Source organism: Oenanthe melanoleuca, chromosome Z, assembly GCF_029582105.1.
Source record: "Oenanthe melanoleuca isolate GR-GAL-2019-014 chromosome Z, OMel1.0, whole genome shotgun sequence".
NCBI classification, from domain to species: Eukaryota; Metazoa; Chordata; class Aves; order Passeriformes; family Muscicapidae; genus Oenanthe; species Oenanthe melanoleuca.
Genome location: NC_079362.1, coordinates 34844334 through 34870696, shown reverse-complemented (window position 1 = coordinate 34870696; position 26363 = coordinate 34844334). Strand labels below are relative to the sequence as shown.

At 40.2% G+C, this 26363-nt stretch overlaps 2 protein-coding genes across 3 annotated transcripts; one reads left to right on the top strand and one right to left on the bottom strand.

Annotated features, from left to right (window-relative positions):
- Positions 1 to 808: 808 nt before the first annotated feature.
- Positions 809 to 8844, bottom strand: LYRM7 (LYR motif containing 7). Of its 2 annotated transcripts, none has more exons than XM_056514679.1 (5): positions 8788 to 8844; positions 6773 to 6845; positions 6103 to 6173; positions 3732 to 3813; positions 809 to 1333 (listed from the first exon to the last, which is right to left on the bottom strand). In XM_056514679.1, the coding sequence occupies exons 1-5, from the start codon at positions 8803 to 8805 to the stop codon at positions 1257 to 1259; spliced, it is 321 nt and encodes a 106-aa protein (XP_056370654.1). In that variant the 5' UTR covers positions 8806 to 8844; the 3' UTR covers positions 809 to 1256. The 2 variants fall into 2 exon arrangements, with proteins under 2 accessions (XP_056370654.1, XP_056370653.1); XM_056514678.1 differs by having other exon boundaries at positions 8752 to 8838.
- Positions 8845 to 12792: 3948 nt separating this feature from the next.
- Positions 12793 to 16653, top strand: HINT1 (histidine triad nucleotide binding protein 1). Its single transcript, XM_056514677.1, has 3 exons — positions 12793 to 12963; positions 15428 to 15532; positions 16317 to 16653. Exons 1-3 carry the CDS (start codon positions 12853 to 12855, stop codon positions 16479 to 16481), a joined length of 381 nt encoding a protein of 126 aa, XP_056370652.1. The 5' UTR covers positions 12793 to 12852; the 3' UTR covers positions 16482 to 16653.
- Positions 16654 to 26363: the final 9710 nt, after the last annotated feature.

Here is a 26363-nt window from a genome sequence, read left to right as displayed (position 1 = left end):
TTGTTTTATAGTGGAGCCACTAGAATATAACAAATGCCAAGAACTGCAATAATTTCATTCTCTCTCTCATCGTGTGCCTGCTGCCTTTTAGCTACAGTTCAGGGAATATCAGTGCAATTCAAAGAGGCTTACTGACAGCTGTATTTGCTGCTGGCTGCCCTGACCATTGAAGCCAAAGGCAACAGTTTTAAAGAAAGGAGTAGCTGTCACACTGACATTCTTTGTGAAAAAAAGAGACTGGTTTACTCAGCCAGTCAAGCCGAATCCATACACACACAGATAATGCTATTCTGACATCTTGGAGACTGAAAATAAACAGATAAAGTGGGACTCATGAGGTGAGATCCATTATCAGACTACCTCACTCCTGTGTGAGGTACTTAGATCCTAGGCTGGTGCCTGCTATCAACTTCACAAAGAAAAGATTCTATGTATCACTGCAGTTGTACCTTCTTCCAGTGAAAATGGAATTGAACAGATGAATATGATGAATTTCACAAGAACCAAGGAAGTATCCTTAAAGAAATGCAATTATTAGAGCTTATTAATCAAACTTTTCATATATTCACTCTAGGCAGGTTCACTTGCGACCAAACAGCAAGACCCTTTTCTTTGGAAAATGCCACAGTTACTCAATGATTACAAGTAAAAAGCACAAACCATAAATTCATAAACCATATGATCTAAACCAACATCCTTGGGTTATGTTGTGGCTGGGTTCTCTTGTGCTATCATCTGAGAACTCAAACCCCAACATTCTTGCTCATTCCAGAGTGTGTAGGAGAAGAAAAACACTAGACATGCCCTCCCATCTGTAAAACAGAAATAATTTATTCAGATAAACCTTTAAGAACTCTCTCAAGCATCACAGTATACTGGTGTACAATTAATGTCAAACTTCAGAATTGTGCTTTTGGTGCAAAGTATAAATTTAACGTTAAATGCCACAAGATGAATTTTCATTACTTCAAAGCAGCTTATGATTGACAACTTAAAAATAAATATTATCAGTATTAAGTACTCCATTTAATTTTTATATAGGTTTGAAAAACTCTGGATTGCTGGGAAAAAAAATCTCTGTCTGACAGCTGTCATAGTCAGAAGCATTCTTGGCTGAAGTAACACAATTCAGCAATGTACTTTTAAGTTCTGTGAAAGTATTACTATCTTCCAAAGAACAAACGCATGATGATAACCCAGCACTCACAATCAGTGAATTGATTTCAGTCTCTTTTTTTCCTGGTAACAATATTTCCTCAGGATTCTTGCTTTTTTGTTGGTTTATCTATGTAAGGAGTGTTGTCCTGTAGCAGATCTTTCCTGGGTATGAGTACTGAAATAGAAAAAAAACCAAACAAACCAACCAGTAAGATTATAACCTTATGGAAAATACTACTTCAAATTCTAAAGGTGTTTTTACATATATAAACAAAATATCCAGTTACTAAAATGAGGATCTGAACTTCTGATAAGTGTTCAAGTAGCATCAGGGTATCTATCTAAGACAAAATAATACTAAGATTTTCTTTCAGCTGCTCACAATACTGTTTTCTTGTCTTCTTTTATAAGCATTGAAAATTTTGGTATTAAGAACCTATAAAAAATTTTGAAGTTTTGAAGTGACTTTTAGCAGGGAGATGAATGGCACTTTTTTCAAGCCTGAGTCATATTATGCTTACTTCAGCAGTTTCAAAAATGAATCCTGGATTTGACTTAGCTCTCCCCACCAAGTCTTGGAATCTAATCTGTACCATTTATCTTGTTACATCTATTTTAAAGGCCAACAGGAAAAGAAAGCAGAAGAAAATTACTGCCACTATATTGTCACAGAACCGACTATTCTGCAACCTTTGTTATTGAGTCCCCTGTGCTATTCAGCTGCAGGCCTACATTTTCTCTCCTCCTCCTTCTGTTCCTGATACACCTGCCTGTCCTAACCCCACCCCTACACACTCACACAGGATTAGAATACAAGCCAGTATTTGAACATAAATCTATGTGGCTTTTGCAAGGGAAGTTCTGCCTCACTCTCCCTGCTGGAGTTCTTTGAATGGCGCTTCAGAGGTTACCACAACGTGTTTGGATTCCCTAAAGTCCTTCAGTCAATGCTTTTATAAAACAAGAGCCTTATTATGACAGAAGTCTTGCACAGACAAGTCACTGGGTTAAACCATAAGATGTGAACAATAAATGATCAGGTCATCCATTGGAGTGATGTCAAACATGGAGTTCTACAGGTATTTTTGTTGACATGTCACTGTTCAACATATTTGTAAATAACCTCAGAAGAAAAGGTTTTTAATTATATCATCCTGAACAATTTTATTAAGAAAATGTCCTACTGTGAAAAATAGCAAGACATGCTTAAGGCTTGACTGAGTAAACTGAAGGACAAAATTATACCTAGAGACATGCAATGCACATAGATCAAGAAAAATACTAACTTCACAAAGGAAGTGGTAAGTTCAGAATTGATTATGACGACTCTGATGAGTTTAATGAGTACAATTTTATAAAAATAAATACACAAAATGTATGCTTGGCAGCCAGAAATTAAATTTAGAAATAGCAGTGATTATTAGCAGGAACCATTTGAAAATGAAAGAGAACATTATTGTGCCATCATTGCATTTAAACACCTTCCTGCTCACAGTGTGCAATGAATAGCAAGAATAATCATAGGCATTCACCTCTTGTTTCTGAGAGCTGTTTCATGGGGGAAGTGAACAAAAGGGAGGCAATAAAGGACTTAAAAATTCATGAACAGCTTGGTAAAAATTAAAGTAATTGGAGAGAAGCCCATTGAAGATAATTAAACCAGAAAACATCCTTGACTCAGGAAGTGCTGCCAGGTGTGAACAGCTTAAAGAGGTGCAAATTCACTTTGTCTGTTCCTATTCTTCAGCTGTTATCTGCTTGGAATCACCCTGGAAGATTTGAGTCTAGTCCAGATTTATCTTTGGCCTTTATCATAATTGCTGTTTTAAAGTTAGATGTTTTACCAAACCTAAAACTGAAAATTGGTACAAAACTTTACAGACAACACTGGACAGAAGTAAAAGAAACAATGTACACAGATGAAGCTTTCCTGTACTCTCTACCGCACAGCTGTATGCTGAGCCTACCTACTACTTTTCTTTTTCACTGCAAGATAAAATAACTTCTATACCAGGATCAGAATTTGATAGACTTTGCATTGAGTGAGACATTGTGTCACAGATCTTACACAGCGTAACCTGAAACTGAAATTGTTGGAAAACCATTTTGGAAATGAACACTCAATCCTCAAAGAAAAGGCAATTCTATAGTCAGTGTACATACTGCATTTGCTAAAGCTCCTCAGGCAGCTCCTCCCCATCTGGTAGAGCAAGCACCTGCAGATAGGTACTGTGGGCTACTGCCTTTAGACATATGCTGACTGACTAGCTTGTGCATGCATGCTGACTAGATATCTAATTGCTGACCTTAATAGTTATAGCTAGTTAAGTGCATTAAAAGTAATTACTGCCTATTTTCTACCAGCCTACATACTACAGTTGTATGGAAACTTTGTACCTTTGAAACCCTTACCTGTCCTAGGCAGAGACATCAATGAATAGCTTACATTAAGAATTTCAATAGAGAGTAACAGGCTATTTGCCTCACTATTCCTTTCCTTGTTTTCACATTCTATATATATTTACTAAACTGTAACATATGTAAGTATATTTTTAGCATGCAGGTTTACTCACCTATTTTGTCAGAATCTGTGTGAACTGCCTGAATAACAGAAGTTCTGAGAATCACTTCAACATCTGAACCTATTTTCAGAAGCTAGTAAAAGGAATAAGAAGAGAGGAACAAGAGTAATTTAAATTATATGTGACGTTTTCTGAAGATATTTTCCATACTAGACAACTATTCAAATAATAAAGTCATTTGGTTGTACTACTCAGTTACTTATGTACTATGTACACATTGCTTTTGCCTTGGGGAACCAGGAATAACTTACAGGTGGATATGTATGTGACCTTGACATGGAGCACATAGTGAGGGAAATGGCTCAGTAACATATGTACCCAATTAAAACTGCAAATCAGTAAGGTGAAATGCTGAGATTTCAAAGAAGAACTGTGTAGGAACAAGGCACTACCTAAAGACTACCTGAGGTACTAGTATTTGGCAAAATGCCTAGAATTCCTTCTCACACTAAGAGGATAAGCTGAAGCAGCCTTGCTAGCTTTGCTGAGCCATTAAGAGAAGTCTAATACTTGTTTGCATGATACCTGCGTCAGAAATAAATAAAATTGCTCAAGTCAAACATTTGAGGAGATATACACACCCTAGGAAGTGGCATGTATCAACAGAAGTGCATCTTAGCAAAGGCTAGAGCTCAAATACTTGACATCAACACTGCACTCCTTCTTGTGCTCTTCCCTTTTGAGGGCCTGGAGCAGGTAGCCTCCACTTGCCCCCGCTGAAAGCCCATTAGCAGCCAGGCTGCATGCTCCTGAAATGCAGCTTCCTCTTCAGACTGACCTTAAGGGAATTCTACTAGTTGCTCTGACACTTTACAAAACAAGACAAATCACAGGAAGTGGAAATAACTAAGGTAACTTCATAAGTGCACTCCTGATCTGAACTTAAACTGGTGCATTAGATTCAGCTAGATTTCTCATTCTCATACTGAAAGGCAGATACCTTGATTTTCTTATATCATTTCCAGCTTGACATGAACAAGTACATACAGATACAAATACTTATTGTTATATTAGAATACACTATAGCTTTCTATTCTGGCTGGCCAATATTCCATTTTTTAGTTGCTGTCCAAAGCAGAACACTAACAGCACCACATTAATGCAAGCAAGCACTCAAACTTTCTCAAGTCCTCTATAAAACTTGATTCAGTTCCTCTGCAACCAAGTCTATTCTGTGTGGACAAGTAATAAACATGACAGCTTCTGTTATGTTCTAATGAGTGTGTAGCTGGGATGGAAGCCTAGCATTTCTTTCACTGAAAGAGGTAATCAAATATCAACTAATCCATATTAAAGTCACATATGTGTATTCTGTAGGTTGCCTACAAAACAAACACAGATTTCAGAATTGCAGAAAATATTTTTCATGTACATCTATTAAAAAAACTCAACATTGAACACATAATTTAGCTGATCAGACAGTGGTAATATAAACACTGAGTACTACTATAGGAGGCTGATGGCAAGCTGAAATTCAGGAATTCCTAACTAAAAGGTCAGAACTGTTCACATTACTGTTCAGTGGCTGGTATGAGGAAAAGGTTTACATTTTATTTCCTCAAAGGACAGATCTTTCTTCCAACCAGTGCCCAGTGACAATGTAAATACAGTCTGCTAAAAGGCTGAAAGACAAGGACTAAGTTGTTCACTCTGTATGGATGGTAGTAACTAAAATTATGTAAAATATAGAAGTTCTGTTTCAGCTCACAGTAACTTTCAGAAAAAAATGACTCAGCAAAAACTGTTAGGGTGACACTAACTATTAGGGTGACACTAACTTAGTGAGCTACTTTTAATGCATGATGAGGAAAGGAGAAAAAAAATCCCCGCAATATAATTAATATATACTACAACTTTATTATACTACAATCAACAAATCATAATAATTTTGCTGTTTTCTGCCTTCCACAAAGATGCTGACTCATATGTGATCTGTTAGTAACTGAGCAGATTGTTTAATTTCTCTGTTTGTTTCTGTTTGCCTAAACAACAATGATCAGGTACATTTAAGTTACCACAGTGCATATAGGTATTATAAAAAAACCTACAATATTTATATGAAAATTGCCACTTTACACATTTTCTCCTAGAATTTTATTATTAACTTCAAAATAATCAAGTTGAACTATCAGAACACACCTTCCACTTACGTGTTTTGCTATGTACAAAATTCTATAACACAATATAAATATCATTGGAGGTATTTATATGTTTATAAACAAAGATCCATGCAGAAGTCTTTCTAAACCGATGTTTCAATGTGTTTACAGTGGTTTAAAAATCCTTTAAGTAAAAAACTAATTTTTAAGTGTTCTTACATAAAGTGGACAAAAACCCCAAACAACAGAAAGCAAAAAAATACCTCATTTATCTTCTCTTCAGACGTCTCATCTCGGTTATTTCTGAATTCTTCATTTATCTTTTGCCTTGCAGCTAAATAAAATAAACAAAAAAATAAAGTGTGAACAAAAATTGTATTTTGAATTTGTCACTGCCTCAAAGTTAAGAATCTTAAGTCCTTTATGGCATCTTCCTAGGGCACTCTGAGCAAAGTATTTCAATGTAAGATTTCCGTGTAATTCACATGATGTCGTATTTTAAGTTGACTGGTATACAAATAAAATAAGATTCCGAATTTAGCATTCTGTATTGCATATATATGGTACTAAAAAAGCAGGATATTATCCCTTGAGGAAAAACTATACACAGAGAAATAATTACAGCTAAATGTGCTCTGGGGCTGGACTGAAGACAAGTCAAAAACCAAAAAAAAAAAATCTCCCAGGAAGATTAGGAACATCTGAAAAAGAGATGTTTCCCTTCCAAAATATGTGTTGGGTGCCTGAATCTAAGCACCATTTTTTTGTTTCAAATGAAAGGATATCTTGTTATGGACACACAAGTTTTCTCAATTATTACTTGAAAATTATGGGAGTAAAGAAAGAGTATGTTAAGAATTCTCTTTCTCTATATTCTGAGAAGAAAGTTCTACAAAATGTAGGTAACCACACCACACAAAATAAGTATCTCACCTTCAAGGGCTTTGGTATCATTTTTAAAAACTTCTTGCCGTGTTCTGTGTAACAACTTGAAAAGCTTCAAAACCTGCTAACACAACATCAACAGAATTAACTTAATTGCTAGCAGGATTGTTAGTTAAAATGAGTATGTTACAATTGAAAATGTTTTGGTTTAAATTCCATTCAGTACAGAATTTGATACAGAATCAATATCTAAGAGGCTTTATTTAAATTCCTGATTAAAATACTTGCAGCCAAAGCAAATGTGATGTCATCAAAATCTAAGACAGGTCTAGATATTTCAAATTATCCTAAGATGCTAGCATCACAACCCTAAATAATTATTTGGCATGATGGGAATATAATCCTGAAAATACATGGACACAAGCATTATTTATTGTGCCAATGTCAAATAAACCCTACACAACTGGAATAACTCTAAAAGCCAAGTTACTTGAAGGCATTATCAAAGCTGCATCAGTGGCTATTCTCCAGCTATTGAAAAAGGTAGAAAAAGAAATGGCTGAAGTATTCTCACAAAAAAATCCTCTACAGGTGGTGTAGCAAAACCAGTGCAAAGTCCTTCCCTTAAATACAACTGCCAGGTCAGCAAATAAAAACTTCAGTAAAAGAAAGCACTCAAAAAGTTAGGATTTACAGTGTAGAGAAGATACACCTGAATATGTATGAAAAGCAAACCCTCTGAGAATCACAGGTCACAGACGTGGTTTTGGCTGATCATTCACACAGACTGTAATGAATACAGAAATCCTCAAACCCTTATGAACTCTTTTGGTATTTGCCACAGACAGAAAGAATCCCTGGAAAGCACTGAATAACAATATGCATTTTGGAGCTCCTTCTAGCACTTCCTATCATGTTTTGACACCTCTAGAGGGCACAATTCCAGGTACTTCAAAATAATCTCAAATTGTTTTCTCTTGATTAGTATTCAAAATATTTTTTAAAAGGACACTCTGCAAATTAACAGAGCCATGTTGCCTTTAACTGTGCCATTCCCTAGATGGCTGAATCTGTAAAAAGTAAACTCACAGAATTAAACCACAACAAATAAACCTTTTGCTTTGCAGACATTTTAATATCCTAAAATTTTCCTAATCCATATTATTTTTGCCATATCTGCAGATAGCAAATTAATATTACAAGTGGTTTTATGTAGAAGACACCCATGTAAGTTTTTAATGGTAATTTTGAACAACTTGATGAGCCGTTTTAAGTCATCTTCCTACCCTTACAGGAGTCTACAGCTTCCTCACGAGGGGAGAAGGAGGGACAGACACTGATCTTGTCTCTCTGGTGTCCAGTGACAGGACCCAAGGCAATGGCCTGAAGTTGTGTCAGGGAAGGTTTAGGCTGGTTCTTCACCCAGAGGTGGCTGGGCACTGGAACAGGCTCCCCAGGAAACTGGTCACAGCACCAGCCTGAGAGAGCTCAGGAATCTTTTGCAAAACTCTCTCAGGCACATGGTGTCACTCCTGGAGATGGTCCCGAGCAAGACCAGGAGCTGAACTCCATCATTTTTGGGATTCCCTTCCAATCCAGGATATTCTCTGGTTCCATTTCAATGAAGTTGAAGGTTCCAATACACCGGCCACAGAGTATTGGAAGGTTTTGGTAAGATATATTAATGCAGACACCTCTGACCTCTACAGTCACCTGCTTTAACAGAGAGCTCCGCTAACACCTGTCGACTGTATTCCCAAAACTAGGCCTCAAGACACTTCCGAAAGAGGTACCGACAGGGCATTACACCGCAGTAATGAAAGGGTTTATTAACTCCTAGGTCCTTGTATTTCTCTACCTTACTCTCACGAGACGTGCTTTTGATGTATTTAACCACTGCTTATCATATCTCGCTTCCTTTTCCCGCAACGGCCTTTGCAAATCGCTACTTTCTTTTACCTAGTTTTTGTCCTCCTTGTCCTGAAAGTCTATGCCTTTTGGCCCTACAAAAGCTACAAAGCTCCAACCTCCCAGCACGGATCGAATGCGTGCGCCCCACTCGCCTGCCCGCGGCTCCCCATGGCGCCCGCCGCCCGCACCGTCCCACCGCCGGAAGTGACGACCGGGGAAGAGCCGCGCCCTCCCGCGCCGCGCCGCCGCCGGTGCGGCCGCCAATGCTGTCCCTCGGGCGCCGTCCGCCGCCGCCAGCGTTCCGAGCAGCCTTTGTGCCCCGGCCCCGCGGCTTGGCAGACTCACAGAAGGGACTTGCAGCTCGCCTGGAACGGACCAGAGTCGCTCATCAGATCCAGCGTCCCTGCTCAGGCAGAGACGTCCCAGAGCACTTGGCACACGACTGTGTCCAGACGGTTCTATATTCATGGGGGAAGACTCCATAACTTCTCTGCACAATCTGCTCCTGTGCCCTCTCACCTGCACAGTAAATAACTTCTTCCTCCTGTTCATAGAAACTTCCTGTGCATGGGATTCTGCCCACTGCCTCTTGTGCTATTTCTGGGCACCACTGCGAACAGCCTGAATGGAAAACGTGTCCATCTGCTGACACCTTTCCTTCAGATTCTTGTAGACATTGCTGAGGTCTCCTCTCAGTTGTCTCGAAGCCGGTCAGGCCCAGCTGCCTCAGCCTTTCCTCGAAAGAGATGCTCCAGTCCCATCTTCACTGCTCTCTGCTGGACCCACTCAGGAGCTCCCTGTCTCTCTTGTCCTGAGGAGCCCAGAACTGGACACAGCACTCCAGATGTGCCTCTCCAGGACACAGCACAGGGGCAGGATCACCTCTCTCGACCTGCAGGCAATGCTCTTCCTAATGCACCAGGATCCCGCTGGCCTTGGCTACCCGAACAGTGCCAATCCTCGGCATGCCAAGGTCTGGCAGGGCCCTGCCACTGCCACAGGCTCCTCCGTCCACTGGAGCTGTCAGTGGCCCAGGGACCCCTGCCCTCCGAGGGGCTGCTCCCTGTCAGCACCCCCTCCAGGGTCTGCAGATCACTGCCCAGGGCAGCACAAAGACCAGTGTGTCTTACTCCTTCTTCTGAACAAAAATAGAATGGTTTCACATGGGTAACTGGACGACCATCAGTTTCTGTATGAGACCTAGAATGGCCAATAAATGATCATGTTTGCCGCTGGTTCAATTCAGTTTTTACTTAGCCAGACTGTTTCCTTGCTCTTGCAGTTTGGAATCCTTCCTTATCTGGGGTGCCTTCTTCCTTCCCCGTTTTTTTTTTCACCACTTCAGAAGAAAAGTTGTGGTTACAGTTCCTTCTTTCTGTGTTTATCTGAAGTATCTCAGGACCTCTCTGCTTTCTAGGTACCCAGCTGTACTTAGAAGAGACCAGCTGCACTTTTCAAGGACACTTTTGATTCCCAGGATCACAGCTTCCAAGCTGGCAGGCTTTTTTTCTGCTGGTGCTATCCAGCAGGCATTTTTTTCTGTTCAGTCATTTCCCCTTTCTAGGCAGGTCACTTTCTTGGCTGCTCACATCAAGTTCCCCACGGTCCTGGCTTGCCTTACTCACACCCTGACCAACCTAGCCTTGGCCTGGCCACATCATGGCCACGCCTGGTACATCTATAAAACTGAATTGCTGTTCTCTTGAAAATAAACGAGCTTAAAGCTCACAACAAATCATTCAGCATTAGCTAAAAGCAGTATAAGGATTTTCTTTGTAATCAGCTTTACTGCTCACTAGACCTCTAGCTTCAATACACAGTCTATTTAATTGTTTAAGTGCAATTACATTGTAAGCTAATTGAAATATGGGAACACTAAACTATTACTCGTTAATTTGAATATTTTTATTATTAATACTTACATGTAAGCATCTATTAAATACTCTCTTTTACTATGTAGCTCATAAAGAAACTTGATCTGTTAGCAGAAGTGGTGTTTATTCATTATTTACTAGCAAGAATAATTATTGAAGATGTGAATGAATGAATTAGATCCTTTGAAAAGAAGATATAATTAATTCATTGTTTTATTCAAAATAATATAAAAGTTGCTGTTTACATGGCAAGACAAAAATATATGCTGAAGTTCACAATATCAAAAAAAATGCTTTTGCTTTTTCAGAGAAACTTCTAAATATGTCTTTTTATGTCCTCTCTTAACATAGAAATATGCTTTCTAGACTAACTCCACAGTAGTGTTGGCCCAAGTTAACCATATATTTGCTGAATAATCATGGTTAGACAACACTATAATTCAAAGAAATTTGTCCCTGGAGTTCTTCTTTTAGTTGTCATAAAGCTCCAATACCATCTGTAGGACATATACATGTCCAAATATCTTAATCCAGAATCATCATCTAAGGAAGACAATAAAATTTCATTGTTGAATGTGCTTAATCAGAGGGGTTTTTTTTTGTTTGTTTGTGGTTTTTTTTGTTTTGTTTTGTTTTGTTTTTGTTTTTATTTTGTTTTTTTTTTTTTCCCCAGGGTATTTAATGATAAACTATTTCAGAGTTGCTACCAGAAATATACAACAAATTCTGCTTTTTGTGTAACATGTTCAGGTAATCAGCTGTGGAACGATATTAGGTTTAAGCCACTTAGCAGCATTTGTTCCCTGCTTCCCTCCAAAATACTTTCCTGTAGCATTTTTGTCTAGAGACAAATATATATAAATGTCTATATTAATATTTTCCTAAATAAATCTTCATGGGAATAAATGTATTTTATTTGTGATGTTTAGAAAATCATAGAATCTGGAATGGTCTGGGTTGGAAGGGACATTAAAGGTCATCTAGTTTCAATGCCCCTAGGATGGGAAGGGTCACCTATCACTAGACCAGGTTGCTCAGAGCTCCATCCAGCCTGGCCTTGAACACTTCCAGGATTCCAGCACCCACAGCTTCTCTGGGCAGCCTGTTCCAGTGCCTCACCACCCTCCCAGTAAAGAATTGCTTCCTCGCATCCAATTTACACCTTCAGTCTTGCAGTTAAAGCCATTCCTCCTTGTCCTGTCACTATATGTCCTTGTAAAAAGTCTCTCTCCATCTTTCTTGTAGGCTCACTTCAGGTACTGCAAGGCTGCAATTAGGTCATTCTGAAATCTTTTGTTTTCAAGGGTGAACAGTTCCAATTCTCTCAGCCTGTCCTAATAGAAAAGGTGCTCTGTCAATCTGGTCGTCTTGGTGTCCCTGCTCTGGACTCACTCCAGCAGGTCCATGTCCTTCCTGTGCTGGGACCCCAGAGCTGGGTGCAGGGTTCCAGCTGGGGTCTCACAGAGCAGAGCAGAGGGGCAGAATCCCCTCCCTCCCCTGCTGCCCACGCTGCTCTGGATGCAGCCCAGGACACGTTTGGTTTCATGGGAGTGCCCATGGCTGGGTCATGTCCAGCCTCTCACCCACAGCACCCCCAAATCCTTCTCACAGGGCTGCTCTCAATCTCCCAGCTTGTGTTGATAGCAGGGATCGCCCGAGCCAGCTGCTTGATCTTGTTAAACCGCATGAAAATGAAGCTTTGTTGTTATTCTTTAAAGTTTGTGGTGTTTTCCCCCCTGCTTTTTTATTTCTACTATTTCATGACTGGTGTCATATATAAAAAAACATTTACAGCTATATGTGTAGCTTTGTGTTGCCCTCTGTGAATTATTGCTTGGCCATATTGATTGGTTTGTTTCATGGTTACGAAATTACTTGGGTGCAGAAGGGCTGGCACATCTGCCCTTCTGCAGGATCCTGATTCCAGGAGCACCAGACATCTGCAAACTTTGATGGAAAAGCTAACGGCAGCCTGGTGCAGTTTGCAGGAGCTTGTCCCAAGAAATCACTAGGTATTTGGGTTGGATTTGATAAGCAGTACTTCTGCCGACAACAGCCCCTCCCGAGACCGGACTACTTCTGAGGTTCGCATTGCCGTTCGCAGCGTTGATTCCTGCGCGGAACCTGCCATGCTTCCTTCCCCCGGATCCCTCCGCGACTCCCGGGTCAGCGAGGGCGCGCCAGTGCTGTGGGCGGGGACCAGCGAGACAATGACAGGCGAACCCGCCAATCAGCCGTGCGGGCACGGTCAGCTGCCGGCGTTGGCCCAATGGGCGCCGCGGGGGGCGTGGCCGCGGGAAGGCGGGGCTGAGGGCCGGCGGGAGCCGCGCGGGGGCCGCCGCCATGGCTGACGAGATCAGCAAGGCGCAGGCGGCGCGTCCCGGAGGGGACACCATCTTCGGGAAGATCATCCGCAAGGAGATCCCCGCCAACATCATCTACGAGGACGAGCAGGTGCGGGCTGTGCAGGGGCCGGGGGCGCCGCGGAGGCGCTCGGGAGCGCGGCGGGGCGGGCGGGGCGCCCCCGCGCCGCCCTACACCGTCCCTGGAGCTGCGTCGGGCTGCTTGCCAAGGATCGAGGGCTCTCACAGCTGGTGTAGGAGGGTAGTCGTGAAACCTTTGCCACCCGCAGGCGGTCTCCGTGCGGGTTCCGAGCAGAGCACCGCGGACTGGCTGCTTTTGCAGGTCCCGGTGTGCCTCTCAATCGTTTTGCAGAGGTTGTGCAGCTCTGCCTGCTGGGCTGTGGCCGTGAACCTCCGAGAGGGATTGCTGATGCATCGCAGCGTGTTAGGGCCCAAGTGAAATAATCAGCTTTAGAAGAAATGCAGCGCTTATTCCCGAAATGTAAACTAACCAGTATTTAATACAAGATCTCCTGCCCTTTTTCCCCCCCATCCTTCAAATTGAAATACAGGAGCCTCAGTAACAGGGGCTTTTGCTTTTAAAATAAAGGATTATTCTCAGTGTGCAATACAGACTCGCTAAGGGTGCAGTTTGTCAGATATATGTGCTTAAAAATCGTACATAGCTTGAAACAGTGTTTTCTTAATAGATGGCGGAATTGTTGCAGTTGCCATGTGCTCTGAAGTGTTTATGGGAAGGGGTGTGTTCTTTCTTTACCCGAGTCAAACCCGTGTGAGTTTTTTCTTCAGCTGCAATGGCTGCAGCAGAGTAAGCTGGACTCTGCTTGATTAGGAATCAGGCCATTGACTTTGCTGAGCGTATAACCCACTTTGACAGCCATTTATGCCAAGGATTTTTTGGAAGAGTCCTTACCTGCAGTGCCTCACTCGATTTTTACTTCAAAGTGCACAGAAACGTAGAACTTATAGATTTCAATTCACTGATGGGAGATATTAAATTAATTTTGTTGACTTTATGGAGGTCTTTCTGGGGGACTGGAAGTTTTAAAACGGGAGGGGCTTTAATTAATAATTGACCTTTAGAGAAAGGGAAATACTGAAAAGTACAAAGTCTCTGTGGAATTATGCCTTATCACTGTTTTTCCAACCTAAACTTGCTGAAATGAAGTTTGATTTCCAGTGCACTGATGAATTTCTGTGATTGTGCTTTTCCCTTAATGCTACTTCTGCTTTCTGTACCACAAAAAACTATTTGCTTCCAATCTTTTGCTCCTAAGATTCTTTGACACAGTTCGGCCATCTGCATTCTGCCTCTGTGGAACTGCATAAAATAGAAAAGTTGCTTACAAAATGGTCAGCTCTAAGTGCAAATTGGGTGCAAATTAATTTTATTCATCAGTTATTTATTTACTGTCCTTCCCTGTCTGGAAGAAATGAGCAGTTCAACAGAGATTCAAAACTGGGCATTATCTTCTTAAAGATGCCTTAAAACGAGACAGATTTGGTGTATAACAGATCAGGTGTATAAAGATTGATGCAGGTTAAGTCTGGATTTTTTGCCATCTTTATTCTTGAGAAAAGCCACATGTCTTCTCAAAATAAAAAAGCGGTATAGTTGCAAAGAAAATTAGCTTTATTGATTCACAAACAAAAGTATCTAGGTGTGCGTTTTTAAGTATCTGCTGTCTGTGACATAACCAATAGCTACCCGGTGTTTGCTATTAAACATGATTGGCAGGTCAGAGGTATCCTTAGGCTAATGGTGGCAGACTGCCTCCTGTGTATCTGCATATTTGTCGAGGTTCCAGTAGCAAGTCCCAGTTCTGTGCTTGGCCATGTGTAAAAAGAGACATAGTTTCATTTTCTCTTGCCTGTTGGCAGTTCCTAGTTTGAGATTTGGGTGATGCATGCAGTGTCTGATTGGCTGTAATTTTGGTATTTAGTCAAGATTCAGCTAGTCACTACAGACAGATGTTTGTATTTCAAAAGTGATGCCTTTCTCTCAGTTTGAGAATGTCTGAAGCAAATGTTAATGCATTACTCTGAAATACTTGTGCTGTTGAGAACAGAAGTTTAATATGGCCTCCATCACATAACCTCAAGATCTTTGGAATTGCCATGATATATTTGACCAAGGAACTATTCAGGCATGACTGGAAGAATAACTGGAAGAATTAGCAGCTCTTTGCCATTTATTTTATTAAACATGGTATTAATAAAAAGATAAATAAGCATAAATGTACTTCTTATAGGTATGCATGCTAATAGCTCTACTAGTTGTTATGCATATGTTGCAGTAATAAATCTTGACCCTGCTAGCATCTTGCTTTGCTGAGAAGGCTGTAGCTTTTAAACAGTACTTTACAGAGCAGTGATTTTTTTCAGCAGTTCTTGGTAAGTAGTGCTTTGTGTCTAGAAATTAAAGGATGTAGAATAATATATCACTCTGAAGTGTGTATCTGCTGAAGTATGTATTTAGTGGGGCATATTGGTTTACTGAAACTCTTACCTTTCTCTGAAGCAAATTACATTTTATCTGATACCTGTTCCTCCAGTGCCTCGCGTTCCATGATATTTCACCCCAAGCTCCAACGCATTTCTTAGTGATTCCTAAGAAGCCAATTGTCAGGTTGTCTGAAGCAGAAGATTCTGATGAATCTGTAAGTACTCTAAAGGTTTTTCTGTACACTATACTATACTTCTCATTGCTTCATTTATATATATATGTATTGCTTCATAATACACTAGGCTGTCTCCATTTTCCTCTTGACTTTTCAAAGAGGCAAAGTAGTTTTCCGATACTATAGTCCTTGTCCTCTAGCTTAGAAAGGTAATAGAGTTAAGATTTTCCGGTAAAATCAGCCAGAGAAAGCAAAATACATCTGTGTATTTTCCATGCAAAATGAATTGGTATTTATTATCTTATAATCCTGATATCTGTTTTCATCATTTGCATGCAACAGTACTTACTCTAATATGGGCTTGGGGGTTTTTAGCAGGTCAGAGGTGAAGAAAAGGAAAGTTAGCTGAGAGGTGCTGAATATTTCATTTGTAACTAAAAACATCAAGCTCAAAGATTTTCTAAGCTTTGCATGGTAAGATAAAGTTTCTTTTCTATCAGAATAATATATGTTGTATGAAGAAGTAGTGGGAGCTTTAACCATGAAGTAAATTTAGCTTCCGTTACACTTTTGTAGTCTGTTATAGCCTGTCTTCAAAAAAATCAATAGTTTTATTTTCCACCCATATAATGGATAGCCAGTCTATAGTTTTTCTTAGAAAGTGTCAGTTGCAGGCAATTTGAAGAGCTGTGGCTGTATTTCTGAGAATTAACTTACTGGCTTACTGGTTCTCTGCTCTCATTCCTTCCCTTCCTGCCCTTTCCCCTTTTTTGTGTGTTTTCTGTTTGTTGTTTTTGTTTTTTTTTTTCTCTTTCTCCTCCAGCTTCTCGGGCATTTAATGATTGTTGGCAAGAAGTGTGCTGCTAACCTGGGCCTGACCAATGGATACCGGATGGTTGTGAATGAAGGGCCTGAGGGTGGGCAGTCTGTCTATCACGTACATCTCCATGTTCTGGGTGGTCGCCAGTTGGGCTGGCCTCCTGGCTAAGATTTGTACCACGGGAGCTAACTGCATGCATACAAGTTACCACCAAATAGATTTAATATGTTGTCCATCAATCTAGCCACTGTTAACGTATTTTTTTTTTTAATGTGTGTCTACAGAGGATAAAATGCTCTGAACAACATTCGCACAATAAAGATTAAGCATGTGGGAATCATTTCTGTCTGGTGTGCCTTAATGATGGAAACACTTCTGAAGGTAAAATTGTATTCTCTGGAGTTTAAAGCACAAAACAAATAAAGCACGAAACTGCGAGAGTTCCATAGCTCCCAAGTATTTAAGTTGTGATTTTGATCAAATTGAGGACTTGAAATTAAAGTACTGAACTGTTGTAAGATATTCAAGGCTGGGTACATAAGCAGCATGATGTAGTATGCATACATATATCTTTCAGATGCCAGATTTTAGTGAGCAAGTGTTCTCTTTCAGTTAATAGTACTTTCTCTGTGTTGCTGCATACAGTTGTCCATGCAACAAAGTAATCAGATCTCCAAGACAACAAATTTTCTTGAAGTTGTGTCTGCCAGTATATATATAGAACAACTGTTCTTTCTGATAAAATTAAGTCACAACTAACTAGCTTTTATGATGGAAGATACCTGCAAGCCTCAGATGCCTTGATAAAAGCTGGTTACTTGTGAGCATCAGAAGTGTTAAAGAAATGTGGGAGTGTGTGTAAAGGGTGTGCAGTTAAAAGGAGTGAACTGTATTTTCTGTTCAGATAAAACTCGCAAGTTTGGTAAAGCCATTTGAGCTCATTCAACCAGAAAATACTTTCTTAAGTACTTCACAATGCAGAGTTTTACCCTAAGACATGACTTAAACAGGAAAATCAGCTAGTGCTTCTAAAGGAGGTTGGTCTATAGTTGAGTTAGGAATAAACATATGGTTCTCTAGTAGTAGCATTATGGCTCTTCTGTGTAACTTGTGTAGAAGTGAAGAAGAAAACCACCCGATCCCTGGAGGTACAGTATCCCTGAGCAGAAGCTGATTGTGTATCACAAGAATGAAGTATCACTAGCAGACACAGTGGAGCTACAGTAGAGGTTTGTTGCTGGCTATCAGAACGAGTTCATGGAAGGCCCTTAAGGACAGTGAGATGAACTGTTGGCATCCCAAATGCGGGAAGGGGTGTGTGATGGGTGTGCACTGCTTGGACTTCCCTAATTTCTGTTGTACATGTGTCCTTTTTACCAACGCTCACATATGTGATTTGAAGCATGACTGGTGAAGGTTTCACTGCTGAACCCTGTATGAAAGTAACCCAGTAAAACTTCTGTTGCTTTACTTGGAGCATGTACTTGCATATACATGTGCTTTGGGAAGGCAAGAAGACTTGCAAGTGAGGGCAGAACCACGTATCTTCAAAGCTAGCTGTGAGGCCAGCTTGCTAACCAATTTAATTGTGCTTAGTTTCAGATAGTACCTTCTGGATTGGTGATCAAATGAGTAGGTCTGAGACCTGTCAGACAATGGTATACTCAACTTGGGAAAAAAAATTGAAGGAAAACTTTCCCCTAATTTGTGCATGTAGGAAGTGGGAAAACTGAGCATTAGTTGACCTGTTCTACCTCTCAAAACCACTTGCCAGTTTGTTGCAAAAATGCAGACCAGCTTCCTTGTCATCAGTTTTCTTCTGGTTGCATTGCTTTTACTTTTATGGTGAGGTGATGACTTACAGTTTCTCTGTCCTGTGATCTCTAAGGGCATTTAATGAAGTGAGATATGTTAACTGCATCACAGGGACGCAGCAAACTTAATCTTAGTAAAGACCAGGGCAATGGGAATAAGAATAGAGTTACACGGCATGTCCTTTTACTCTGCGCTAGTGATAAATCTGAAACGCTCAGTGGAAGATCTTGAACTCTGAAGTAGTCAAATGTTGAATGACAAATGCCTGTGAGCAATCCAAGGGTTTCACCTTTATGGGCCGAAGGCAGAAAAAATTTACCTGACTTAAGTGCAGGCTGATGTACAATCTGTCTGCTTAATGGAATGATTGATCTAGGCAACATCTATCATTAATCTCTGTAAGCTCCCCAAGATATCAGGAAGTTGTTCCAGTTTATCAGAGATAGGAGTAGAGTTCAGAGTGTGTTTGGAAGCAATGGGGAATTTTAATGTGGCTTGTCATTTCAAGAAGACTGCATTATTACTGTAAGCTGTAGTGGTCTCTGGTAGAATTTGTGTCTAATCTTCTAGATAATACAACAGTTGCATCACTCTTAGTTAGAGACAACCTGACTGTCTGAGAGAGAGACCTACACTGAATGTGTGGAATTTATGTCAGTTTTTAAAATGTCAGATACTGAGTTTGAAGTAACACTTCCTAGATATTAAAATTTGCATTCTTTTGGGTATTGAGCTGTTGAGTCTTGTTGTGCCAAGCTGTCTACATGGACCTATGGAGTTTTTGAAAATCCTGGGACAGTAACAATTTCAGTTTTGGACAAGTCATTCTGACTGAGGATGTCTTATTAGATTGACTAGACTGCAGTTGTCTTATTTTTGCTTTTCTATTTGCTGTTTTCTTGTGTGTTAGAACTCATTTTTGTGGACCACACTCAATTTTTATGGCATTTCTCACAGGAGCACTGTGTCGATAGTTCATTTGATTCTGTTTGTGTTTCCTATGGATTTAAATACAAAGTTCTGTCTTGATTTATTTTCTGGTCCAGTTACTGAGGGAAAAACAGCAATTGCAACAATTTCTTTTACTTCTTATCAGATAGGAAATGTCTGGTAAACTAGGCAAAATTTTATCTTACTGTCATCCCCAGTTGATAATTTCTTTCCTTTTGAGAAACTGTATGTACTCCAGCTAGTTCACAGCTGAGCTTGAAAGAACTGTGGGAAAATCAAAACCTAGGCTGATAGTGTTGGGCAGAGCTTTTTGCCAGTTTTGGCCATTAGGTATATACCCTATACCTATCATCAAGGATTTGAAGAGAAAATGCAATTTTTCATTGAGCTGTGATGTGATTACAGATGGCTCTTGGGTAGTTACAGAGTTGCCAAGTGGGAGAAAAAACTTGAATCTGAGTCTCTGAATCTAAAATGAGTCTAAATGAGTCTTTTAGGTAGAAGTTGAAGAGGGAGTGGTGATTTAAGAAGTCACTGCTTTAGTAACTGGGTTAGGACCATGACTGTTAGGCAGTAGGAAAGTTGGGAAGTACTCTTTTTGAGTGGGAAGCTTCAAGACAGCAAATTTTCCTGAGAAACAGAAGATCTTGGGAGAAAAAATATCTAGAGATTCCAGAAGAAAGAGACCACCACTTCTTTACTTGAGGTAAAAGTGAAAAAGAACTAGCAATTCTGCATGCAAAACTTAAAAACTGTAAGTATTGGCCATTGTTCTGTATGTTGGAAACCCAGCAACACCTATGAAGATTGTTGTACACTATGGTCTTGGAGGTAATTTCCAATCTTGATGATTCTGTGATTCGGACATGTTACAGAGTAAATGTGAACATGGTTAATTTGGTCTTGCTAAACTTGCTCAAAACACAGTCTTACTGGAGAGAATGCTCTTAGGATGTGAAGGGTAAAGAGACAAAAACTGAGGCCGGAGCTGTAGTTGCTGACCCCTTTTTTGTGAAGGATTTGTACTGTTGGTTTGGCTGAAAGTCAAGGACTAGTCAGCCTCTTACAACAAACTTCAATATCAGAGAAGATAGTTGAGAATAATTATATTCCATAACAATCAAGTATTTTTATTTTGTCGTCATGGTAGCTGTGCTTCTTTAGTTCTGATTTGCATAGAAAAGAATCATAGAATATCCTGAGTTCAAAGGGACCCATCAGGATTATGGACTCCTGGTGCTGTACAGGACACCCCAAGAACCACCCCAACTGTCTGAGAGCATTGTCCAAACACTTCTTGAACTAGACAGGCTTGGTGCTGTGGCTACTTTTTCAGGAGTCTTTTCCAGTGCCCAGCCACCCTCTTGATGAAAGACGTTTTCCTGATAATCCAGTTTAAATCTTTCATGACTCAGCTTCATCCCATATCCTCAGGACTAGTCACTAACCAGTCACGGGTAGGTGCGTGTTCCTCTCTTTCACCTTGTATAGCTGTTTAAGACCTCTGAGGTCTCCCCTCAGTCTCCTCCAGGCTGAACAGACCAAATGACCTCAGCTGCTTGTCATATGACTTCCCTTCCATCTTTGTGGCCCTGCTTTGGATGCTCTCCAACAGCTTCCTGTCTTTTTCATACTGTGGCACTCAAAACTGTCCCAGCAGTTGAGGTGAGGCTGCCCCAGTGCAGAGCAGAGCAGGACAATCTCCTCCCTTATCCAGCTGTGATGCTGTGCCTGATGAACCCTAGGACAGGGCTGGCCCTCCTGCCTGCCAGGGCACTGCTGGCTCATGTTCAGCTTGCCATCAACCAGGACACCCAGGTCCCTTTGTGCAGCACTGCTCCAGCCTCTCGTTCCAAGGTCCATCCATCCCAGGTGCAGTATATGGAAGTGGCCCTTGTAAAACTTCATATGGTTGCCCTCTGATTTGTCAAGGTCTCTCTGCAGGGCCTCCCTCTCTCTACTGGAAGGGGTTGACAGTTCCTCTGAATTTAGTTTTGTTTGCAAACAATTAATGTTCCTTTGAGTCATATGCCTGACACATTTATGAAGATGTTGAAGAGAAGTGGGCCTATTGAATTTTGTCAATGTAAAAATTCTGTTAATGTGAAGAAGATAATAAATTTTCTAGAAACTTAATAAAACATCATACTAATGTTGAAAGATGGAAAATATATGTGGAAAATTTCCATCCTTCTGTGTCACAGATGAAGAGAGCATTCTGCCTGCTTTGGCTTATATTTTGTAGAAAGCTCTAAAGGGCCCCAGAGTAGTATCCTCTTGAAAAATAGGAACAGGTCTGTTCAGTTCATTCATGAAATACACATCTGCTTCAGGTACTTTATTTTTCTTCTCTGATAGTGCCAGTCTTTAAGTGCTGTTTTATGTAAGGAGATATGATCAGTATTTTAGACAATGTCAGCTAGGACTTTTTGAGGCATCTGGCTGGATCCACAAGCTTTAGTCTCTTACAAGGTCATTTATCCTTTCAGAGCGGGGGATACTGCTGTATATCCCTATGCTTTTGTTTCATTCTTACACTATGATCTAAAATACTGTGTGTGGCATGTGCGGAATAGCAATTCCAGAAGCACAATTCCTGGAAGAAAATATCTGCAGAGAAAGGAGAAAGAGAAGTTATAGGGAAATAACTATTTTTTTTTTTTTTTTTTTTTCCCCTGCATGTCATTGTATATTTCTGGTGTTTTTTCTCTCTTTGCTAAGTGCTTAGGTGTAGGAATCTCAAAGTGAAGTTGTGTAGCTCCTGAGAATGGTAGCTCCTCCATGGTTTAGCACCATGCTAGTTAGGGTCTCCCCTGTCAAATAACATGTTGGCAAGCCAAGGGAAGCTCAGTGATTTGCATCAGAGCTTGTCCACCTGTCCATAACATTTCTGTACTCTTGCACAGGAGTGAAGTTCCTGTGAACTATGATGACAAACCTAGCATCAAAATACTTGCATAGCTCTTCCCTTCTGTCATCTGTTGATTGGAATGCATTCAATGATTAAGTTGCAAGTTGCACTGCTACATATTAATAGTATTAGTTCTTTTTTCTTCATTATATTTTCTGGAAAATGATTTAACCTCATTTAATTTTAGTCCAAAAGCTATATCACATAAATTTTATCTGGATCATAGTTTAGTTAGAACAGTTTGGTTTATGCTTGATGGAATTAATCAGCTCATCACTGCCTTTTTTGTAGTTAGAAAAACCTAATTTGATTCTTTATATTGTGGGGTTTTCTGTCATTTAGCAGCAGAGCAGCATCCACAAAATGCTTCTGTTTTTATTCACAGTAGAGAACAAAAAATCCATTTGCTTTTCCAGCTGTGACAGGACAACATTAAAGTTTTGAATCAGAAGATATGAAGTGAGAGTCATGGTACAGTTCATTTTCTGCTCTGAGGCACCTTGTTGATTTCATCTTGGTCTCCCTGGAGACTCCACTTATCATTAAGTCATGAGCTAGCCTAGGGCTTTCCTCTGTTATTTCCGCACAAACAGAATGGAATTTCAGCTTCATGGCCAAACAAGTTGCTTTGGACTCTATCCAGTGGTTAGAATGCTTGTTTATATTCAGTGAAGCTTAGCTTGGACAAATGTGGAAAATACTATCACACAGAAGATGTGCTGAACACGGACGTGAGGATTAGGCTAATGTTTTGTGAAGGAAGATGGGAACAAGGAGAGGGTAGAATTATATTCCTGTATTTGAAACTCAAGTCCTCTATCTCATAGTGATGGCATTTGGGATAGAATATGGTGACTGCTTTAAGTGCAAAACATAGGATGCAGGGGTAGACATTTTTCAATAATTAGTGTTTTCCTTCAGACTAAACTTTCAACTAAAAGGGTAGAGTTCCAAATAGTGGCTAGTTAGGCATGACATTCCTTAGGGTTTTGAATTGCTAACATTTACTGTCTTCACCAATCTTCTAGAAAATGGGATGGACTACACCCTCAGGACATTCACAGGTGACATAAAATTTGGAATGGGAATGATTGATAAGCTGGAGGTCAGAATGGTACTCAGAGTCACAAGAGGTTGAAGAAACGGTCTGATGGGGACCTTTTGAAGTTCAGCAAAGGTGCTGAGTCCTGCACTTGAATGGGATCAGTCTTATACAGTGGATGCACTGGGGATTGACTGACTGCAAAGCTTTCTTGCAAAGAAGGATCTCAGAAGTCTGGTGGACAAAAAGTTGAAGAAAAGTCAGCAGGATTCCTTTGCAGCCATGAAAGCTGAGCCCACCCTGTGCAGCCTTAGGAATGGTTTAATTGAGGGAATTCATTAATCCCCACAATTCAGCATTTGTGAGGTAGTGCCTGGAGGGCTTTGTGCAGCTTGGGCTCATTAGTACGAGAAAGATGCAGATGTACAGGGAAGAGTTTATGTTGAGCCACTGAGACAGTTGCTAAAGTGTATAATATTTAAAGAGAGTCTGAGAAATTGTGTTGTTTTGTTTTGAAGAAAGAAGTGCTTGGAAGGGGCTTTATCTTTGCAGCTTTTTAAAGGGTGTTTGTAGAGAATTCAGGCTTCTGGAGGTGCAGAGGGAGGGGGTGAGAATCAACGGGCTGATGTTGCAGCAGGTGAAGTTCTGCATAGGAATATCAGGAAAGGTTTCACAGTGAGAAAGGTAAATACTGGAGAAGATTGCTTAGAGAGACTGTGAAGACTGGAGATGCTCAAAACTTGACAAGACTCTGAGCAATGTTATCTGACTTAAATTTGGCTCTCAACTGAGCAGAAATGTAGATTAGAGAGTCACCAAAGATCCCTTCCAACATTGTTCTGTGGTTCTGTTAGCAGCAGCGTAAATATCTTCTAAAGAGTCAAAATAAAGTGACGGAAAGAAAGCCATAAGACAAAAAACCCAAACAGTCAAAATTACAGAACTGAAATAAAAAAAACAGTGAGGAAGAAGAGTTGATTGTATTTGAAATCCTGTTTTTGAAATTTAAATGCAATAGGACTTTATGTGTTTGTATAAAATATATGAAATATCTTACCTTTCTGTCTTGAGGCAGAGAGAAATGCCATATTAAGCTGCTCATTGTTAGCCACAATTAATTGTAAATCAATGTCTGGAAACAATCAGAATGTGCAACACATTTCTTGCAGGCAAAAAAAGAGAAGAGAACCCAAACAAGAAGAACAAAGAAGAGTTAGAGCTCTTATGCAGCTATGAGCAGACTGTATTTTCTGTATTGAAAGATGCATGATTGTTTCTTGTTTTACAGGATATAAATTTTAAAAGAAGCATATACATATACTTGCCAATATTGTAAATCTTGCTGCACAAATTTATGAAATTAATTTGTTTAGTTGGTACTGCGATGTAATCAAATGGGAAAAGTTATCCTCTATCAACTAGATTTTTCTGTCTTTTGAAATTATAATATAAGAGGATGGAGGATTTGAAAAATGGTAGTATTTTGTGGGCACAAATGTTTAAAACCATCTTCATGGCCCTGAAGGAAGTGACCTGCAGCAGTTGGCTGGCTAATCCAGGCACTTGTGGCCAGACTATCTTTCTTCTTTTCTTTCCCTGAGCAAAATAAGTTATTGATGGCTAGTGCTACATTTTTTTGACTCACTGATCAGTCTGAACTTTTTGTAGCTCTTATTTGAAAAACACTAGGATGGATTTAAACAAAATAACTCTAAATTAGGCTTTCACGAGGAAATTTTTTATTAGTTGTTTATCTTTGCTAGAATATTATGAAAGGTACTGCATCTGATGTGTTTGGAAAGTGATACGACAAAATGAGGTTAAAAAATTGAATAAATTTTTAAAATTCATTCCATTGTAAATGGAACAATGAATAACTGAACAAAATAGAGTGAGAAACACTGCGACAATCAAAAATCTAATAATTAAGAAGTGTTTTGGAAAGGAAGAAGTGAATCTCAAGACAGCAGAATAATGGGATGCTGAGAGGAAATTAAATAAATATGGCTTACAGAACAAGACTTCAGGTCCAGATACTGAGTACTGCGGTAAGTATAATTTTAATGTATATTTGATTGTAGCAGACATTTGCCTTTCTAATTGACACTGGTTTCTGTGGGATCCACATTCAGCCTTTCCTGAGCACTTGTAAAAATTCCTTATGTCCTGTCTGGCTACACCGGGGTGTATTAAAATAAAAATCCTTGCAGTAGTGAGAAATGCTGTTTTCCAGGGAGAGCCATCCCGGCTCTGCGGTGCGTTCAGTCGGTGGAATGCGGCGGGCGCAGTGGGCAGTGCCGCGCCCAGGCATCCCCGTGGAAGCGCCCGTGTCCCTGTGGCCAGCAGCACGCTGCCTTTCCCGGCAGGATGCTGCCTGGGGGCGGCCGTGGGCTCCCGAGCCCGTCTCCAGTGCGCTGGCCAGGCGGGGGCAGCCTGGCACCGCTCTCGGGCTCGGCTCTCCGTTCGCCAACTGCAAAAGTTGTGACAAGAGCGGCTGGCACAGGCTTTTAGGTGGCTTCTTCTCTGGTGCACACTGCGTCTGGCGTGCAGAGCAGCTGTCGGCACTTCAGCGTGGTTTAGATTGCCTTTTTTCAGAGTTTTAGCTTCTTACCAGCTTGATACTTGAGAGCTGCGGTGTGTTAGTTCAGGAAAAAAGTCTTGCTGGTGTCCTTGTGCATCATGCATTGATTGCCCTTGAGAATTCATTACATACACTCATGTTTATACGAATTTGATGGTTTTGGAGGGTACTTTCCAAGAACTATCAATGTGAGTGCTGCAAAGATGACATGCATTTCGTATTTTGAAGGTGGCATGTGTAAAAACTTATCTTCACATCTATTATATGGTCACTGCAGGGACATAAAACATAGGTGGTTGCATAACTCTTTACAACAGGAATCCTACCTTTGTTGTCTCATGATTCATAGAAATACTAGATGGTTGCAGTGTATCAATACATTTCTAGAACCATATGAGAACCTTTATCAGAAAAGGGTAATTGAAGATCTCTGAGTAGTAACTCAAAATAGCTTAACAACCACTTAGCTGTAATTATATAACAATCTTTTTTTCAGAAATGCTTTGGATTTATGCACAATGCTATAAAAGCCCCTACTGAATAATGCTGTAGTCACTTAGCATTGACTGAAAACACCAGTTTTTTAAATCACTCTTCAGGTGAATTATGTTTGAGTTTGGAGGGGCATTAAGGTACAAAATTGGGACTGAATGCCAAATGTTGTCAAGGGTATTCTGAATCTCACTGGTTCTTTCATTTTGCTGTGTGTTTTTGGCTTTTTTTTTTCTTTCTTTTTTTTTTTTTTGGTAG

Coding starts and splice junctions, on each gene's coding strand:
- LYRM7 (XM_056514678.1), bottom strand. CDS start 8,805: ATGGGGAGCCGCGGGCAGGCGAGTGGGGCGCACGCATTCGATCCGTGC. Junction 6,846..8,751: donor CATTCGATCCGTGCTGGGAG/GTTGGAGCTTTG, acceptor TTGTGTTAGCAG/GTTTTGAAGCTTTTCAAGTT. Junction 6,174..6,772: donor TGATACCAAAGCCCTTGAAG/GTGAGATACTTA, acceptor TATTTTATTTAG/CTGCAAGGCAAAAGATAAAT.
- HINT1 (XM_056514677.1), top strand. CDS start 12,853: ATGGCTGACGAGATCAGCAAGGCGCAGGCGGCGCGTCCCGGAGGGGAC. Junction 12,964..15,427: donor TCATCTACGAGGACGAGCAG/GTGCGGGCTGTG, acceptor CTGTTCCTCCAG/TGCCTCGCGTTCCATGATAT. Junction 15,533..16,316: donor CAGAAGATTCTGATGAATCT/GTAAGTACTCTA, acceptor TTTCTCCTCCAG/CTTCTCGGGCATTTAATGAT.